General features: G+C 37.9%; 1 protein-coding gene across 10 annotated transcripts in view; it reads right to left on the bottom strand.

Moving 5' to 3' along the window:
- The window catches only part of MYO6 (myosin VI), a 164,757-nt gene that overhangs the window by 69,477 nt on the left and 81,499 nt on the right, over nt 1-13,781 (bottom strand). For all 10 annotated transcript variants that reach the window (XM_054490230.2, XM_054490233.2, XM_054490231.2 and 7 more), the window contains 5 exons: nt 12,358-12,487; nt 10,019-10,124; nt 7,010-7,065; nt 2,289-2,386; nt 1,593-1,757 (listed from right to left, as the gene is read on the bottom strand). In XM_054490230.2, the coding sequence (XP_054346205.1) occupies nt 1,593-1,757; nt 2,289-2,386; nt 7,010-7,065; nt 10,019-10,124; nt 12,358-12,487 (555 nt within the window). The remainder of the gene's footprint in view (nt 1-1,592; nt 1,758-2,288; nt 2,387-7,009; nt 7,066-10,018; nt 10,125-12,357; nt 12,488-13,781) is intronic.

Here is a 13,781-nt window from a genome sequence, read left to right as displayed (position 1 = left end):
TCAAATTCCAATTAATTTGGAGAGCTCTAGGAAAGACTGGACATTTTAGAAGTATATAAAGAGATACATTTATAAAGCGTTTTAAGACAACAGACTTTTAAAATTTGAAAATACACATTAAAAGAAATTCGTTGAAGTAAAAGAAAAGTTGTCTGCAAACACACACACACACACACAACCACAGAGCAGTAATTATGTGTGTTATGATTCTCAAATGGAGGCTTTCTGACCAAAAAGGACTATCAGAATCAGCTGGGGAACTCTATACAAACGACATTCCTTACTCACATTCCATTCCTTTGTATAAACTACATTCCCATACTCCATACAAGGACACTGTTTTCTAACCTGAGAATCTGAAAATTGTGTTAACCATCCCCAGTCACCGCTCCTAGAAACTACTCCCTTGGCTTGTAATGCTCGTGTGTGTGTGTGTGTGTGTCTGTGTGTGTCTGTGTGTGTGTGTGTGTGTGTGTGTGTGTGTGTGTGTGTCCCACCACATTCTGAGTTGCTCAGGAGCAGGGACTGGGTAAGAAGCAGGTGTGTGTGTGTGTGCGCGTGTGTGTGTGTGTGTGTGTGTGTGTGTGTGTGTGTCCCACCACATTCTGAGTTGCTCAGGAGCAGGGACTGGGTAAGAAGCAGGTGTGTGTGTGTGCGCGTGTGTGTGTGTGTGTGTGTGTGTGTTTCCCACCACATTCTGAGTTGCTCAGGAGCAGGGACTGGGTAAGAAGCAGGTGTGTGTGTGTGCGTGTGTGTGTGCGTGTGTTTCCCACCACATCTAAGTTGCTCAAGAGAAGGGACTGGGTAAGGAGCAGGGACTGTGTATTATTTATCTTTTTAATCCTAGCCCAATGCCTGGCACCCAATGGGCAAGCAATAAATATTTGTTGTTGAAGTAAATTAAGAAATACAATCATGTGTCCTTTATTAATATTAATTCAGTGTTCAAACATTTTTACAGATAAGTCAAATGTAACTTTAAAGCTAGTATTACAGAGCTATTATCAATTTCTAATTGAGTTTAAATTGACATAGGGTTTAACATCTATCCTTTTATCTATTCCATTATGTGCCTCCTCATATAATGTTATATTATAAACTCAGCAGTACACCTTAATAGAGATCTTCTCAGTACAGTGGTTATTCTAACATGTTATACTTGATCCAATATAAGTTACATACACATAACAAGTAGATTTCAAAATTCGCTAAAATAAGTTTTAGGCTTGATGGCAATTATATTTTCAAAAATTATACGAAATTTTTTTTCTTTGAGATAAGGTCTTGCTGTGTTGCCCAGGCTGGAGCGCAGTGGCACAATCATGGCTCACTGCAGCCTCAACCTCCTGGGCTCAGGTGATCCTCCCACCTCAGCCTCCCGAGTAGCTGGAACTACAGGTGAGTGCCACCATGCTCAGCTAATTTTTTGTATTTTTTTTTTTTTTTTAGAGACAGGGTCTCGCTACATCACCCAGGCTGCTCTCGAACTCCCAGGCTCAAGCAATCCATCCGCCTCAGCCTCCCAAAGTGTTGGGATTACAGGCATGAGCCACTGCACCTGGCTATATGAAATTTCTTTTCTTCTGACCTACCCGAAAATTATCTGGTGAACTCAAATGAAGTTTTTCTCTAATATCTTCAGAAGCACCAGCACACAACCTATAAAAGATATGATAATTTCTTTCCTCTTTGCCTTGAACACAGATCCTAGATTTCTCTAGGAGATAATGTGAAACAAATCCTCCAACAACTGAGCTCTAAAAAACAAAACACAGAGAAAATATATTTTTGCATTTAAAGTCTTAAAGTATAATTTACCAATGTTAAATTATTTACCTTTTCTAATACACATTTGTCTATCAAAGAGGTTATAATATTCATCAAATAAAGGGGAAAAAACAAATAACTAAACGTAAGCATAGAGTATTTATAATGGTCATCCTTCATTTAAACATCCTCATTTAAGTCTCTACCCAAATCCCGCTAAGTTTTGAGCCTCTTAAGAATCACAATTGACCTTGCACCGTATCTCAACACAGGTGCTAGAATATCTTACATGACTAGCTATACAGTAATACTCAATGCTGAAGTCAAATTCAGTATCTGGGTTTTAGATTGTGAAAGGAGCTTTTAGATGGTCATAGTGGACACATATATTCCTGCAACCATCTAAAGTAACAACGAAACTTAAAGGTATTTACCATTAAGTGCAAATACAGCACCAGCTGACCCTTGCATTTTCACAAACACTCCCCAAAAATATCATTCCAAAGCTTACTCTCACTTACCTTTTCATTAAAATGTATTTCTACAAATTTCCCAAATCGACTGCTATTATTGTTGCGAACAGTCTTTGCATTTCCAAAGGCTTCTAGGAGTGGGTTAGCTATTGAGAAACAAAAAAACTCCATCAAAAAATTAGCATGACAGAACATTACAAAATATGCATAGTATATCTCCATTTGTTAATATATATGTCTAGAAAAAAATGTTCTAAAAAATATTAACACGGGCCGGGCACAGTGGCTCATGCTGTAATCCCAGCACTTTGGGAGGCCGAGGCAGGTGGATCATGAGGTCAGGAGTTCGAGACCAGCCTGGCCAAGATGATGAAACCCCGTCTCTACTAAAAAATACAAAAATTAGCCAGGTGTGGAGGCGCATGCCTGTAATCCCAGTTACTTGGGAGACTGAGGCAGGAGAATTACTTGAACCCGGGAGGCGGAGGTTGCGATAAGCCGAGATCGCACCATTACACTCCAGCCTGGGCAACAAGAGCAAGGCTCCGTCTCAAAAAAAAAAAAAAAAAAAAAAAATTAACATGAAGGAATTTACACGTAATGCCAAATTCCACAAATATTTATTGACTACCCACTATGCTCAGGCACTATTCAAGTCCAGGAGATAGGAAAATTTCTCAAATATATAACAAGAAAATGTAAATGTTATAGGAAAGACTAAATTTTTAAGCCACTATGTTACAAAATTTCTAACTCGACTTTAAAATTTTTTCCCTAAGAATTTTACTGTTTTATCAAGTATATCAGGCCCACAACAGTACTTAGATAAAACAGCAAACCTCTTGTGAGAAAATATAGGCAAGAGATGTATTACTTGACTTACTTTTCTAAAACATTTTACATATTAATAGTCTCCATATTTAACATTTTTACATGTATATCCAGTGAAATTTAACAAATTAAGAGTTTACAGAATTACCTAAGGCTCTCAGAATAATAGGTTTTAAAATCCTAATGAACAAATATAATACTTTCACTGTTATTTTATAATCACCTATACACATATCATGACTGGATAAGAGTTATTAGATTCTACTCTTATACTCACCTAAATCTCAATTATAAACGCATCAAATTAGTGTTAATCTTACACACATATTCTCCATCAACAAACTTAAAGTGCTTCATAATGTTCAGTGTTAAAATTTTTTTTATGAAGCATGTTCTTCCTATAATAAACATGAAGCCGGCCGGGCGTGGTGGCTCATGCCTGTAATCCCAGCACTCTGGGAGTCCGAGGCAGGTGGATCTTGAGGGCTGAAGATCGAGACCACCCTGGCTAACACGGTGAAACCCCATCTCTACTAAAAATATAAAAAATTAGCCAGGTGTGGTGGCAGGTGCCTGTAGTCCCAGCTACTTGGGAGGCTGAGGCAGGAGAATGGCGTGAACCCTGGAGGCAGAGTTTGCAGTGAGCCGAGATCGCGCCACTGCAGTCCAGCCTGGGAGACAGAGCGATACTCCGTCTCAAAAACATAAATAAATAAAATTAAATAAATAAAAAATAAACATGAAGCCATATTTCTTATGAAGTCTTTTCAAGTAGATTTCTCCTATTCTATCCACAGTAGAATGCTTAATTAGTCTCTAAACTCTTTTAAAGATCATTCCCCAGCCATTTCACATGCCAAAATAAGTAAGAAAACATTAAAACTAAAAGAAATATTAACATATATCCCTCATGTTTCAGATGGGACAAAAAAACTGAAGCCAACATGGTCAGCCAGGCGCGGTGGCTCACACCTGTAATCCCAGCACTTTGGGAGGCCGAGGTGGGCGGATCATGAGGTCAGGAGTTTGAGACCAGCCTGACCAACATGGTGAAACCCCGTCTCTACTAAAAATACAAAAATTAGCCGGGCATGGTGGTGGGCACCTGTAATCCCAGCTACTCAGGAGCCTGAGGCAGGAGAATCACTTGAACCCGGGAGATGGAGGTTGAGGTGAGCCAAGATCTTGCCACTGCACTCCAGCATGGGTGAAAGAGTGAGACTCCAACTCAAAAAAAAAAAAAAAAAAAACAAGAAGAAAAAAAACCACGGTCAACTCACTCTTCAAAGTCCACATAACTGGCTGTTAACAAAAAGAGGACTCAATTACAGGTCTCCCCAACTTCTTTATTGATAATCTACTAGTTTTTGCTGAAGAATTTAATACAAGTAAAATATCCCAAAATAGGGTAAGAACCTCTCCAACAGAAAATCATATTAATGCTACTAATAATATACTCATTCCAAAACCAGTAACTAAACTTCTATTAAGGATGGGATCAAAAGACTCTATGCCCTTCTAGTTACATTTACTATTCTCCATTAAGAGGCTATCAAGCTGGGAGCAGTGGTTCACACCTGTAATCCCAACACTTTGGGAGGCTGAGGCAGGTGGATCACCTGAGGTCAGAAATTCAAGACCAGCCTGGCCAACATGGTGAAACCCCGACTCTACTAAAAAAATACAAAAATCAGCCAGGCGTGGTGGCACACACCCCTATAATCCCAGCTACTCGAGAGGCTGAAGCAGAAGTATCACTTGAACTCGGGAGACAGAGGCTGCAGTAAACCAAGATCACACCACTGCACTCCAGACTCGGCAACAGAGTGAGACTCAGTCTCAAAAAAGAAGCTATAGAAGCATTTGGAATAACACTTTCCAACTTGTCTCCACTATAACACACTACATACTGTATAGCACATTACTGTGGAAGAAACTGGGCTTATATCCAATTATCAAGTGAGTGTGCACCTCAAGTGAGCAAATCAGAATACTAATTAGTCTTTTACTGAGGTAGCCCATAATTTGTTCTTTTTTATTAATTTATTCAGTTTTTAAGAACGACTCCCTCACTAAAGTAAGGCACTTTACTGTGAATAAAGCATTACTTACAAGATAAGTATATATCTGGGTATGTTACAACACCACGTAAAAACTGTAAATGAAACTAGAAAATTCTTTATATTAAAAAAAAACTTTACTGATGCTCAACTTTAAAAATGTTTATTAGAGTTGTATTTAGATTGATCTACATGCAGATTTTACATCATTGTGAAAAATGCACATAACATTTGCTATGATCTAGCAAAATGCATGAACATACAAGGCCCCTAATAAGTTTTTGTTCAACTAACATTTTTCTTTAAAATGTCAAGAGCATGTGTATTGCACTCCTAGAGTCCCAGCTACTTATGAGGCTGAGGCAGGAGGATTGCTTGAGCCCAGGAGGTTGAGACCAGCCTGGGCAACATAGTGAGATGCTGTCTCTAATTTAAAAACAAAAAAGGCCAAGAGAGCGTTAAAATATGCATTTACTATGGCATGTAGTTAAAATGCCTAGCTTTATATCCAAATTTCACAACTGATGAACTATATGAGCTTCAGCATATTTAAATATTATCATCTTTAAAGTAGGGATAAAATAGTTTCTAATTCATTCTGTGAAGATTTAAATTATGTAACAGATTTTTAAACAAATCAGATAATGCCGAATGCATCCCATATATGTTATTACCACCATCATTATTAAAAAATGCTTACTGAGTACATAGTGGGGGAAAGTAAGACAGGGGGAAAGAGAAAAAGTGTTCAGAGAAGCCTATTTAAGACAGCTCAAAGAACTACAAGGAGCCCAATGTGATTAAAGCATAAGGAGTCAGAAGAAACATGACTCTAGGTGAGCTCAGAAGAGGCAGGAGCCAGACCACACAGAGCACTGTGGGTGATGTTATGAATTTGGGGCATGATGTTGAGAGCAATATGAAGCCATCAGATTATTTAAAGCAAAAGAAATTATTCCAGTTGGGCGAGGTGGCTCACCCCTATAATCCCAACACTCTGGGAGGCCAAGGCGGGTGGATCACCTGAGGTCAAGAGTTCAAGACCAGCCTGGCCAACATGGTGAAACCCCATCTCTACTAAAAATACAAAAATTAGCCAGACGTGGTGGTGGGCGCCTGTAATGCCAGCTACTCAGGAGGCTGAGGCAGGAGAATCACTTGAACCCAGGAGGCAGAGGTTGTAGTGAGCCAAGATCAAGCCACTGCACTCCAGCCTGGGTGACAGAGTGAGATTCCACCTCAAAAAAAAAAAAAAAGAAAAAGAAATTATTCCAATTTCCATACAGAGACTGGATTAAGGAGAAGTAAGAATCTAAGTGAAGAGACCAAACAGGAGCCTATGATGCAGGACGGCAACATGCAGGAGATTCAACATAACGGTAGTCTAGGCCAGTAGTCTCCAACCTGAGCTACAAGAAGACTTTCTAAGAAGGTATACAAGCATGGATAGCTTAAGGAAATCAATTTACACACTACTGCCTTCGTTAAAAAATGACTTCTCTAAAAAAGCACCTAATGCCAAATAACCCTTCTTCCTCTTTCCTTTACACAAAACAAGCTCCATAAAACAAACAGGAAGCTAAAGACATTCCTGTATTTCTTTCATTCATTCAACAGATATTTATGCTCTGTATCAGTTACCATTCTAGGGGTTTGAAATATGAAACAAAAATCCCTGCCTTCTTAGTGTTTTCGTGAGGTGTGGGGTGGGGGCAGAAACAATTGATATTAGGTAAATAACAAGATGATATATGAGCAATGGTTAGTAGGAGATAAGACAGTCTTCTGCATCTCTGAGAGAAGAACATTCCAGACCACTGGAAGAAGTCTTGTAAATTAATTTCAGTACATGCTTAACAACAGAAAAATTAGCAATACCTTCAACAATTCTGTCGTCAATATCTTGACCTGTTCCATAGGATTCAGTCAGGTATCTGTTCAAAATATAGGATAAAAAATGTTGATGACAATAATATGGTGTACAATAATTTATAATTATTCAGTACATATAAAACTGAAACCTAGATCATCATTATAACAAATGTGTAATTAAATGCAACTATTCTGTCATAGCTTTTTAAATTTATTTAAAATTCTATTTGGGGCCAGGTGTGGTGGCTCATCTGTAATCCCAGCATTTTGGGAGGCCAAGGCGGGTGGATTACCTGAGGTCAGGAGTTCGAGACCAGCCTGGCCAACATGGTGAAACCTCTTCTCTACTAAAATACAAAAAATTAGCCAGGCATGGTGGCATGCGCCTGTCATCCCAGCTACTCAGGAGGCTGGGGCAGGAGAATCACTTGAACCTGGGAGGCCGAGGTTGCAGCGAGCCGAAACTGCACCACTGCGCTCCAGCCTGGGCGACAGAGTGAGACTCCGTCTCAAAAAAAAAAAAAAAATTATATTTGGTGGTACTATGCTCATTACCTCAATGATGAGATCATTCACACCCCAAACCTCTGTGTCACAAAATATACTCATAACAAACCTGCACATGTATGGCCTGAATCTAAATGTTGAAATTATAAAAATGAAAAATAAATTCTATTTGTATTGCATTTAACATCTAATCAACATTGTTTTTTAAATTGTTTTGGGAATGTTCTGATTTTATCCAACTATTTGATTTTAAATATATCATATTCATCAACTATAGGAGATGTCAAAGCCTTTTGTGAGACCCTATTAATTCAATCTTTGGCTACAGAAAATAAGGCAATCTGCCTCCGACAACTGGGAAGTTATCACTATTCATATTGTTTCACTGAAATATGAAACACAGAGAAATAACTATTTGCCTGGCACATTTCAAATTAAAGAGCAATCCTTAATTTAAAATGTAAGTTTATATTATAAGTTTATAACTCCTTAACTTTGTGTTCATTTTCATATATTAACCATAGACTCATATAGACTATTACATACAGGAAAGAAAGAAAAAGAAATTGAAACACTTAGAATCCAAGAATACTGGGAAGCATTCACTTAACCAGAATTGTGTGTATGTATATATACACATATATATAACAGCTGTTAACAAACTCTTCAATTGATTTTACATAAATAACTCTGAACAGCACACATATTTACATAATGAATAGCAAAATTTCATAGTACCACTATGCAGCAATCAACTAAGAACTATAATTCCGTGGGAGTAACACTGGTGAGTATGCTGCTCCTAGCAGTAGTTCAACCACTAGGTCTAACCTCATGGGTACGTAAATTAAAAGAACTATACTACAATGAGTGTTATGATTCCTCCCATTTTTAAAATGCTGTTAATTCTAAACAAAGTGTAAGGCCAGGCATGGTGGCTCATGCCTGTAATCCCAGCACTTTAGGAGGTCAAAGTGGGAGGGTCACTTGAGTCCAGGAACTGGAGACCAGCCTGGACAACATAGCATAACCCTGTCTCTACAAAAAAATAAAAAATTAGCCAGGCATGGTGGCACATGCCTGTGGTCCCAGTTACTTGGGAGGCTGAGGTAGGAGGATCACTTGGCCCCAGAAGGTCGAGGATGCAGTGAGCTATGATCGCACCACTGCCCTACAGCCTGGGTGACTGGGCAACAGAGCAAGACCCTGTTTTCAAAAAAAACAAGCCAAACCAAACAAACAAACAAAAAAAAAAAACACAATGCAGAGAGTTTAATTTAATGGCAGCAAAGAGAACACATTAGGAGGCAGGCTATAGGGAAATAGAAATAAGGGGGCAAATTATCGTAAGCTTAAGGTAAAAAATGGTTTTAACCATACTAACGACAGAAATATAGACAGAACGTAAATGTTAGATTCTTAGGGAATATTTCTAGATCACCCTTTGTCTAACCAGTACTGGTCTCCTCCAAGATCCTCATGTGAATAACATGTCAGAGCTGGCTTTCAGTAATCTATAGGCTAGCTTCCATATAAGGTGTCTGTATCTTAAAAAGGATAGAGCCCACCATTCCAAACTATGTCATGAAGTATGCAAAGGTATTATAAGTCAACCTTTTCAAATTCTCAAAGAAATATGTGCACACCCATGTTCATAACAGCACTATTGACAATAGCCAAGAGGTGGAAGTAACCTAAATGTCCACTGACAAATGCATGGATAAACAAAATGTACCATAGATCTACAATAAAATAGTATTCAGCCTTAAAAAGGAAGGATGGGATCCAAAATACTAAAAAATAAAAATAAAAGGAAGGAAATTCTGACACATACTACAACATGGATGAATCTTAAGTTGAGCTAAATAAAATAGGCCAGTCACAGAAAGACAAATACTGTGTAATTTCACTTACATGAGAAATAGATAAAGTAGTTAAATTCACAGAAAAACTGGAAAGTAGAATAGTGGTTGCTAGGTGAGTGGATAAATGGAGTTGTTGTTGAATGGGTCAAGTTTTAGTTTTCCAAGACGAAAGTTCTGGAGATTATACAGATTGGCTGCACAACAACGTGAATATATTTAATGCTACTATGCTATACACTTAGAAATGGTTGACAACCTTTACGTAAGTATTTTTTTACCAGAAAAAAGTCAACCTGGTTGCCAAGCATGGTGGCTCATGCCTATAATCCCAGCATTTTGGGAGGCCAAGGCAGGAGGGTTGCTCAAGCCCAGCCCAGAAATTCGAAACCAGCCTAGGCACCACAGTAAGACTTCATCTCTACAAAAAAAGTAAAAGATTAGCAGGGCATGGTGGCATGTGCCTGTAGTCCCAGCCATTCGGGAGAATGAGGTGGAACAGTGACTTGAGCCCAGGAGGTCAAGGCTACAGTGAGCTGTGGTGGTGACACTGCATTCCACCCTGGGTGACACAGTAAGACCCTATCTCAAGGGGGGAAAAAAATGATCAACCTACTCAAATACTTCAAGTTAGCTGAATACTCACCTTAGAACAAATTTTGTATTTTCTGTTTTGCCGGCTCCTGATTCTCCAGACACAATGATAGACTGACTCATCTTGAGCACCTTCATGTCTCGAAAAGCTTTATCAGCTAGGGTCAAAATAAGACATTAATGATGAGCAATATATTAAATATAAAGTTAATAACAGAAAGTTCACTTTAGGAGCACTTACTCTTAAAGAAATCATAAATGTCTGTTCAATGTTAATGAAATTTTAAAATAAAGTCATTCAAAAGTGTTCAAATCATTTCAAAAGTATTTACTTTAAATGTTCTATCTTATTATCCTAAAAGTTAAGTAATATGAAATCCAAATAAACAACTCTTAAGTTTCTGACAGAATGTCTTGATATTATGGGCTGTGGCTCATCTCTTCCTAATTCCAGAGCTGATCTGCAGAGGGATTAAAAAAATGGTCACTATGCATAACTAATGAAGTCCCCAGTGAAAAGCAAGAATTAATGAGCTTCCAATTAAGAAATCTGGCAACCAAAAATTCGGCTGGAAAAAAAAAATACATAATGGCAAAATATATCTGTGGGTTTTTTCCCTCTAATACAACCATTAAATTTAGAATTTGTCAACATTTTACAACTAGGCAAAATTAACAGCTTTAAATTTCCTAGATTTGCCACTGTTTACATATATAATTTTTAACTATCTTCATTAGACTCCAACAATTTAGGCAATAAATTGTATTAAATGTTAAGACTATACAGACAAGTTGAAAGCAATTTAATGCTGTTAAAGCAGTCTCAAATTAAGACAACTTTAATTCAAAACTAGGTCATCACAATTTGGCTCTATAAGGCAACTATTTCTCACCTCAGACATGTGCCAAGAAGACTTCAGAAATGGCTTTTACTCTAAGGGGAGAATGCAAACCATACGCAAGAGCGCACACATCCCTTTGTCCAATTTATCAGCAACCTGTTCCACCACCACCCCCCACCGCTTTTTTTTTTTTTTTTTTTTTTTTTGAGACAGGGTATCTCTCTGTCACCCAGGTTGAAGTACAGTGGCATGATTTCAGCTCACTGCAGCCTCAATCTCCTGAGCTCAAGCGATCTTCCCACCACTGCCTCCAGAGTAGCTGGGACTGCAGGCAAGCACATGCCCGGCTAATTTTTTCATTTTTTTTATAGAGACAAGGTTTTGCATGTTTGCCCAGGCTGGTCTTGACTTCCCAGGCTCAAGCGATCCGCCCTCCCCCAAGTGCTTGGATTACAGGCATGAGCCACCACACCCATCCTCCACACATTTTTAAAGAATCATTCCAAACACTTGTTTTTTAGCAGTAAAAAGCTAAAAATAAAAGCTGGTTTATTTACATTTTAAACATGTAACTTTTCTCCAGTGATGTTTGCTCGTATTCAGGTTCTAAGGGATGGGGCACCATCTTGCAAGCTGAACACAACAATGCCTGTCATAGCTTCTTCAAGCCAAAAGTAAATCTGCTGCTGCCCCGGTAGAGTAATTATGTCAGCCATATTCACTCTACCTAGTAGCAGACAGCACACAGGTCAACCAAATCTGGAAGTGAACTCTGGTTAGGCCAAAACACAAGCATGAAGGGAAAGCCCAAAGAGAAACAGGATGCACTACGAACTAGTTCCAATACATGTCATTTAGCTGCTTTATGTCTGAATGCAAAGGGTTAGCTAACACCTGCCCATTTGGTGGGAAGAGGGGTAATTGCTCATTCTGATCTAAAACCTCCAACCCCTATGCCTCAGAGCTGGAGGACTTCAAAATAAAAGAGGCTGAGAGAGGCAAAGAGACACTACTGTCTTCTCACACAGATTCTCCAGTGGTATGAAGCATATACTACTTTTAATCCTTTAATTTTATAAACCCCTGATGCAAGATGATGCCCAGAAGTCTGCTCTTACAGCTGAAATCTAGCCCAAGTAACACACTCATAAGGGATGAGCTGGGTAAGAGATGAAGGCCAGAACCTCAAAATTGTGAAGGAGGACAATTTTAAGATGCAGCTGATGGTATTAAAGAGTCTAAAAGTACCATTAGGTCAGCTTTTATTACATCCTGCTTTCACCTGGGCAGACATCCCTTAGAGGACACAGGCATTTAACACAGATAATGATGTATGGTATGCCTGCCCCATTAGTTGACTACAAAAGTATTCTTCCTCACCCTGTGTAAAATACTTGCTCCTAACAATGTTGATATATCCAAGAGGTATACAGTTTCTCCAAAATATATATTCAATTTATGGTATCTTTTATTAATCCAAAAGAAAAATTGAGTAAATTTGTACAATATGAAGAAAGACAAGAATTAAAATACATTTAAAATCACTTACCAATTGCAAAGACATGAGGTGGTCTTGTCCCAAGAGATTTTCCTTGATATGACTTTATTGCTTCTGAAGAATATATTTTAGGTATGTCAAAGTATGGATTCACTGCAATCAGAATGTTGGCGACATATGTCTAAATATGAAAAACATAAACATAAAATATTCCAATAACTATTTTCATTTAAAGATAAACAAAGCTCATAGAAAAAATAAAATACAAAAAATTTCAATTATCTATATAACTAAGACTCACAAATCAGTCCTAAATATTCCCTGAGTATTCCCTGATCTTTATAGGGACCCATATTTCTCCAATTCTTAATAAATATTTGTATCTTACCAACCCATAGGCACCTCAAGTTCAGCATATCCAAACTCAAGATTATCTCTTCCCACCTACCTCTGCCTCAAAGAAAATATTATCCTTCCATGTGCTTTCTCAGGGACATGGCATCACCACCAAGTCACCACAGACAGAAATCTGAGTCTCTAGCTCTATCTCATTCAGCCTTCTTCTGTTGACTCTACTTATGAAATCTCCTACAGCTAAGTTTTAGTCATTTGTATTCCTTACCTACTGTATTCACCCTGCTACTAAGGAGTCTAATACAGCTCGTAGCACCTTCTGGGCCCATCCCTATCACTGAATACCAAGGATTGATTTAGCTCTGTGGTGACCATTTGGTCCCAGATTTCTTCCAAACAATATATGTTAACCATTGCCTAGAATATTTATGGGTTAAATGTTTAATGAGCAACTTAAGCTTGCTTTTAATTTTGGAATTTAGCACATATTAGATGCTCAACATGAGTCAGCTGATTGAGTAAATTTTGCCTCTAAATATATTTCTAATCAAGAATAGCCACATTTAAACTTAAATATGTTCTTTATTTAGTTGATTTTGAAAAAAATCAGGGAGAAAAGTAAAGTCTTAAAACTACATATAACTAGAAGATGGCAAGTATACTCTTTTGGAATAGAATAAATAAGTTCTATCTCCCAGCTGTCACTACTTGGACAGATGGCAGAGACTAAATGTAATTTAGTCAGAATTAAGTAAGTACAATTAGGCAAATTGATAGTGATATAATAGATTAAGACTGTCATTTGATCTAGTAAGTGTCAAAGAAGCCAAGTGTTTTCTTCGTTCAAAAATAATGAAGAGCCCCATCTTCATAACAGGAGAACTACAGTGGGGTAATTTATCTCCAGCCACCAAAGGACTACACAGTTAGGTGATATTGGAATAAAGTCTCATGCATGCCCAAAGAATAATTATAATTAAAACATACTAGGTTAAGTATCCATCTGAATGATTTGGTGTAAACCTTGACTATTTACACTGAAAGCATTTTCTTTCATTTTTGAATATTCTAGACTTTCAAGGTAGAGTACCTATGGTCTAATGAAATTCAGCAACTATTTA

This window comes from Pongo pygmaeus, chromosome 5 (assembly GCF_028885625.2).
Source record: "Pongo pygmaeus isolate AG05252 chromosome 5, NHGRI_mPonPyg2-v2.0_pri, whole genome shotgun sequence".
In the NCBI taxonomy this organism is placed as follows: Eukaryota; Metazoa; Chordata; class Mammalia; order Primates; family Hominidae; genus Pongo; species Pongo pygmaeus.
This window is presented reverse-complemented; position numbering and strand designations above follow the sequence as displayed.